This window comes from Bos mutus, chromosome 8 (genome assembly GCF_027580195.1).
Source record: "Bos mutus isolate GX-2022 chromosome 8, NWIPB_WYAK_1.1, whole genome shotgun sequence".
In the NCBI taxonomy this organism is placed as follows: domain Eukaryota; kingdom Metazoa; phylum Chordata; class Mammalia; order Artiodactyla; family Bovidae; genus Bos; species Bos mutus.
In genome coordinates, this window is record NC_091624.1 from 18667567 (window position 1) to 18674735 (window position 7169).

The window sequence follows — 7169 nt, forward strand, 5'->3', positions numbered from 1 at the left end:
GTTTTATCAGTCCCACAGTGGGTATGAGATAAAAATTGAAGTCCATTGACTCTTGAAAGGGAAATCTCCCTTATACAAACTCCAGGTTCTCAGTTTGGAACCTAGAGGGATAAATCTAAAATAGGAGATGAAACAGATTTTTGGCCAAGTTCTACAAAACCTGAAATCCATCTCTACCTTGTCTCAGTGACTCTTTGGATTAAAGCAGTCTTTCTCAATCTAGGCTTGTATCAAAGGATAAAGGAAATTCTCTTTGTATAAATAAAACATCATCCAGAGATTATATGTTTTTTATGTATGATAACTGGTAAGATATAAGATCAAAAGATGAAAACAGATGATTGAAAGTCTCTCAGGATGATCCAAATATAGAAGTTACCAGATCTATTTGAAAATAACCAGTGTTAACATGTACCTTTACATACATTACAAGATGATGAGTTCACTAGAGCATTTGATGTTATATTAAAATGTCAAGTAGATATTATGGACCTGAAAAATACAGCCAGAATGAGGAACTAGAGATGGATTTACCACAACTTAAACAAAGTTGAAGAAAGGCTTAGCAAATTGAAAGGTTAATCAGTAGAAATATCCAGACTGATGTATGGAGAAAAAAAGAATGGAAAATACAGAAAGGACTGTAAGAGCTTATATGGGTCATGTTGGAAAAGACTAGTATGTATAGCTGAACACTCAGGGGGAGAGGAAAAAGGGGAAATGGGGTAGAAAAAAATTGGCTAATACTGAATGATTTTTTCAAACTTATGAAAGACATCAAGCCTTAAACTCAAGAAGATCTATAATGTTAAGAAGGGTAAATAAAAAGAAAGCCACATTTAAGAATCTCTTTGTAAAATTTTAGAAAACCAATAATAAAAATGAATATAAAATTCAGTCAAAGTAAATAACAGACATTTTTCCTCAAAGAAGTAGAGCCCAAGAAAACAATCTAGAGCCCAAATCTCACCTTGTGGCCATTTAAAAGTGGAATAAGAATGTTTTATCTTCTATTACTCTGATAACTGAGATAATTGTAGAGATTGCTGAAAATGAATGGGTCACATTACAAGCTCAGAGGCTATTTGGGATGGCATCTCTACAGTTCTATTAATTGGAATGTTTGCTATATAGTTCAAGGGCCATCTGCAGAGGGATGGAATAGGCAAATAGTGCCCTCTAGTTCTGTTTGCACAGATATTTCTCAAGAATCAGGCCTTTTACTTAGCCAAGTGCCTGAAATAATTACAAAAATTTTACTATTTTTTTTTTTTTTTGCCCTGAATTTCTTAATTGAACTTGGAGAATTACACCCAGGAGAAATGGAAACTTTCTTAACTTCTTTAGGTTTCAGAATAACAAAGTTAAATTGTTAAGGGAGTTGGAAGGTCCCTAAAAGCAGTAGGAGACTTTAGTAGTGAAGTTCTAGGGATTGCCCTTTGGAAGATTTTGGAGAAAATCATAGGGGGTGATTTGGGCAGAACAAATCTTCATATCATTATTTCTCTTAAGAAATTATTAAACAGTTTTTAATTAACATGAGCTGTGTATGTGACACAGTGAGTCAGGCAAGATTTGGGTTGATTTTTTGCAAACTAGGAACATCAATGTCCTTTTCTAGTATAATCTTCTGAGTAAAAATACCTCTGCACAACCCACTTTAATACAGTTTTCATAGAATACTATCAAAATTGCAAGTTTTAGAATCTTTTACTCTTTTGAGCACTACACTAGACTCTCAAGAAAGACTTTGCTGAAGATCACCTTTAAATATTGAAGCACACTTTAACCAAAAGTGAAGATGTGCATTCCATGTGCTGAGGTAAATGGGAACAGACATTAGCCATCTCCTTCTGTAATCTCAGATTTACAAAATTTATTAATAGATCTTAGCTATGCCAGGAAACCAGAATAAAGATATTTACTTTAAAAAGAAATGCTAGTTGGTAGGAAAAATATTGAGATGAAGAAATGAGTTTTGAAGGTGGGATAAAACTTTTGACTATGTGTGTTCCAGAGTTTCTCATTTGCCTAGACAAGTCATTGAACTCCCTCAAGTATATGTCAACTATTTTTTTGCATTTAAAATTTTTTATTGATGTATAGTTGATTTACAATATGTGTCAGTGTCTAGTGTATGGCAAAGTGATTCAGTCAAATATATCCACATATTCTTTTTCATTATGGTTTATTATAGGATTTACATATATTATAGTTCCCTGAATTATCTGTCAATTTTAAAATGAGAAGGTTGGGTTAGGAGTTTAGAGTCTATTCTGGCTCTGACATTTAGAAAGAAAGAGAGGAATTTGTTGAAAAAAGTTTAATTATCTTAGCATTGTAATCAGAAATCATTTTAGAGAAAGAGAAAATATAAAGTGACTTGGAGTAGGTGAGACCCTGACAAAGATCTAAGATAAGAATGAGGGAATGAGTGGGACTCCATCTGGATGAGAAAAGGAGAAGACTTCATTGTTTTGTTTCTAAAAGTAGACAGAAGAGCAGGTGAAGGGAGAGGGAACACGAGGGCCCAGAGCCAGAAAAAGAAAACTGAGTGCTGGGTGGGGAAAACCCAATAGAGAAACCCTCAGTGGAGTGGAGGTATTTTCTGATCAAAGTGGATGTTAGAGACCAGACATGTCTAACTTTTGCCTTTCTGGAAATAATTGGTAAAGTGTTTCATTTTCATACATGGATTGGAGGTTGAAATTTTAATAAATTTTGAAAAATTTGCTATGTTTTAAAAATCTGAGTCAATGTGGGCCAGCACTGTAGCAGCACAGAGGCAATTATGCTTCAGGAAAGCAGGGAGAACGTGAAATCATAAACCACTATTGTGATTCTGTGAAACATTAAAGCGATCATGGAATTGGGGTTATGGAGGGAGAATTTAAAGCAAGTTAATCTAGATCTTGCAAATCTGCACACAGTAGAAGCTGTTACCCTTCAGTTGTGTCCAACTCTTTGTGACCCCATGGATCGTAGCCCGTGAGGCTCCTCTGTCCATGGCATTTTCTTAACAAGCATACTGGTGGGAGTTGCCATACACTCCTCCAGGCTTTCTTCTTCTCCCATGAATCAAACTTGTGTTTTTGCATCACTTGCAGATTCTTTACTGCTGAGCCACCAGAGAGCCGGTAAAATCACGTTTCAAAGAGGTCAAGTGATTTGCTAAATTTTGCATGCCAGTAAATAGCATGGTTGATTTCAGAGCCTAAAATCTCACACTCTGAGGATAGTGCTCTAATTCCTTACAGAAGATGACCTTTTGGAAAGTATTTCTTCCTCTTCTAAGAGCACAAGTGATCATTGTCTTTTTCACATCTCATTGTATATCAAATACTCAAAACTAAGAGCTAATCATTTTGTTTCTTAATTCAACTGGTTTCTTTAAGATCAGAGAAATGATCAGAGAAATTTGCAGATGTATATAACAAGTTCAGAGGTCTTCAGGCTTTATGTTGACACAGAGAACCAAAGTGAAAATGCATTTATCTTAACACATATCAAAAACTTGCCATGTTCAAAGCAGCCATGTGTAATTAAAAATCTTAAACATGACATTACTTTGCTAGTATTGTGAGGAACAATCTCTTCACAAGCTCAGCGTCCACTGCAGCAGCAATAGGGATGTGCATATCTGGGTATAGTCAGTGTGATATACTTGAACAACATAACTGTGTACAAAGAATGAAGCTGTACTTATGATTTATGGCATACAGTTTTGATAACTAATTGAAATATTCAAGAAAGTTAAGATTAGAGCCGGGAAGGAAAGGTACTTCAGGTAGATAATTGCATATTAAAATATATAAAAAATAAATTTGCATGCTAAGAATGTGGACCCACAGAGTGGTTGTTTTAGACCAGAAGGTAGAAGTAGAGTTGGAAGATGAGATCAGAGAATTAGGCAATGATGAGAATGTGAGGCTTGTGTAATTTGTGACTGAATTTGTTTGAACTCTATTTTGAAAGACAGTGGTTTTCAAACATACTTCCATATGTGATCAGTTGTGAGATATATTGTAAATAATTTGCTTTACATTATGAATTACTTACCTTTGTAATAAAGGATGGGTTCAAGATTATTCCATAGTCAAAATGCCTTCTTGAAGACAGATATCACATAGTGTTAGAGTGAGTGGACTCTTGCTGATCTCCTGTTTATATTCCTTAGTGTGTGGCATTTCCATCTGTTTTTTTTTTTTTTTTTTTGAACTTTTTGGAGTGCAACCAAAACCTTTCCTGTTTCAACTTTTACAACCACAAAAAAATGTTTCTTTGCCCAGAAACTTCTTCTGATCTTTAACTTGACTGAGGCCAGTTCATATTTTGATTAAAACAAATCTCAAAATATCTTACTAAGCAATACCCCTGACATAGGTTAGCATTTGTCTCTGTGTTTGCCTAGTATCTTGGGGCATATGTATATCATGTTATTGTAACTTTTAATTTACTTGAGTGTGTCTTTTATTTGATTTTGATTTGCCTGAGAGAAGAACTTGTATAACCTCACTCTAGATTCTCAGTGCCTTAGAGTGTATTCAGTAAATGTTGGATGAATGAGTGAATATTGCTAGTAATATTGGAAGGCAATGCTCCCTTTAAAGTTCCTCCAACAAAAACTCCTTGAAAAGTTGGTAGAGTGTAAATTTTAAACATAGGCCATGTGTACTTTTATTCACTATTACAGATGAACAAAGAAGAATAAAATGGACAAGACAAATGCAACAGTCATTTCTAATTTTATTTTTCTGGGATTTACTCACTATCCCAAAGTTGAAATCACCATATTTGTGTTGTGCTTGCTGATGTACTTGATCACCTTACTGGGTAATAGTATTCTGATCTCGGTTAGTGTCCTGGATTCTCACCTACACACACCCATGTACTTCTTCCTCAGCAACCTGTCATGTCTGGACATCTGGTATACTTCTTCTGCCCTGACTCCAATGCTGGCAAATTTTATTTCAGGGAGAAACACCATCTCATTCTCAGGGTGTGCTGCTCAGATGTACTTCTCTCTGGCCATGGGCTCCACTGAGTGTGTGCTCCTGTCTGTGATGGCGTATGACCGATATGTAGCCATCTGCAACCCCCTGAGATACCCCATCATCATGAACAAGAAGATTTGTGTTCAGATTGCAGCTGGCTCGTGGGTGACAGGCTCCTTCACTGCCCTGGTGGAAACTGTGTCTGTGTTGCAGCTGTCACTGTGTGGAAGTGGTGTCATCAATCATTTCACTTGTGAGATTCTGGCCGTCCTGAAACTGGCTTGTGTAGACACTTCCAAGGTGCAGTTAATCATGCTGGTGATCAGTGTACTTCTTCTTCCTATGCCAATGCTCCTCATTTGTATTTCTTATGCATTCATCCTCTCTAGCATCCTAAGAATCAGCTCATTGGATGGTCGAAGCAAAGCTTTTTCAACATGTGCAGCCCACCTGAGTGTAGTGGTTTTATTCTATGGGACAGCTTTCTCCATGTACCTGAAGCCATCAACTATGGATTCACAGGAAATAGATAAATTTATAGCCTTGGTATATGCTGGCTTAACCCCCATGTTGAATCCTATCATTTATAGTTTACGGAACAGAGAAGTGAAAGTGGCTGTGAAAAAATTGCTGGTTAGGAACTCTCTCTGTGCTCTTTCAGTCTCTAGTAGCACATAATATCTGTAAATATTAAGGGATATTTAGTGCTCTCTCTATATATCAGGAGATAATTGGGGTAGACACTCATTTTTAAATGTGATGTGCAATTTTCTAAGTCTCTTCTTTGACTAATCACTGAAAGTCTAAGTAATATCAATGTATCATACATAAGTTTATCTGATCTTAAACAAATAGTCTCATGATGACAAATTTTAATTTTTATTTGGGGTTATAGGGTTAAATATAATTATTTTTGTTCTTAGTGATATTTTTATTTCTTTCTAAAATTTTTAAAAATTGAAATATATTGATTAATATTGTTTCAAGTCTATAACAAAATAATTCAGTTATGTGTGTGTGTGTATTCTTTTTCAGATTCTTTTCCAAAGTAGGTTATGATAAGATATTGAATATATTTCCCCATGTTTATAGTAAGTCCTTGTTATTTATCTGTTTTATATGTAGTATCAGCTAATTGGGTATCTATTAACCTCAGGCTTCTCTGGTGGCTCAGTGGTGAAGAATTTGCCTGACAATGCAGGAGGCACAGGTTCTATCACTGGGTCGAGAAGATCCCCTAGAAAAGGAAATGGCAACTCACTCCAGTATTATTGCCAGGGAAATCCTACAGACAGAGGAGCCTGGGGGGCTATATAGTCTATGGGGCTGCAAAAGAGTCAGACACAACTTAGTAACTAAACAACAACAGCAATCAATTAGTCTCAAATTCTCAATTTATCCATCATCCTCCTTTCTTTTTTGGTAATGATAAGCTTGTTTTCCATATCTGTGAGTCTATTTTGTAAATAAATTCATTTTTATCATTTTTTGTAGACTCCACAAATTGATGGTATCATCTATTTGTCTTTCTCTAATTTACTTCACTTAGTATAATTATTTCTAGGTCCAGCCATGTTGCTGCAAATGACATTGTTTTATCCTTTTTATAGTTGAGTAACATTACACTGTATATGTATTCCACATCTTCTTTATTCATTCATCTGTCAGTGGACACTTAGGTTGCTTCCATGTCTTGCCTATTGCAAATATTGCTGTTATGAACATTGGGGTGCATGTATCTTTTTGAATTAGCATTTTCTCTGTATATATGCCCAGGAGTAGATTTCAGTATTCTATGGCAACTCTATTATTAGTTTTTTAAAGAACTTCCATACTGGTTTCCATTGTGGTTGTACAAATCTGCATCTTCACAAACAATGTAGGAGAGTTCACTTTTCTCCACATCTTCTCCAGCATTTATTATTTGTAGACATATTGATGATGGCCATTCTGATCAGTGTGAGGTGCTACTTCAGTGTAAATATAACTTAAACATTAAATTAGCATATTGGTAAGTATTCAAAATTATGTACATGTAATATACAAATGGATGTGAAGAGTTGGATATAAAGAAGGCTGAGCACTGAAGACTTGATGCTTTTGAACTGTGGTGTTAGAGAAGACTCTTGAGAGTCCCTTGGACTGCAAGGAGATCAAACCAGTCAATCCTAAAGG

At 35.4% G+C, this 7169-nt stretch overlaps 1 protein-coding gene across 1 annotated transcript; it reads left to right on the forward strand.

Annotated features, from left to right (window-relative positions):
- Positions 1 to 4712: 4712 nt before the first annotated feature.
- LOC102278936 (olfactory receptor 13F1-like) lies at positions 4713 to 5672 on the forward strand. Its single transcript, XM_070374916.1, has one exon. The coding sequence runs from the start codon at positions 4713 to 4715 to the stop codon at positions 5670 to 5672; it is 960 nt and encodes a 319-aa protein (XP_070231017.1).
- The last annotated feature ends 1497 nt before the right edge of the window (positions 5673 to 7169 follow it).

Coding starts and splice junctions, on each gene's coding strand:
- LOC102278936 (XM_070374916.1), top strand. CDS start 4,713: ATGGACAAGACAAATGCAACAGTCATTTCTAATTTTATTTTTCTGGGA.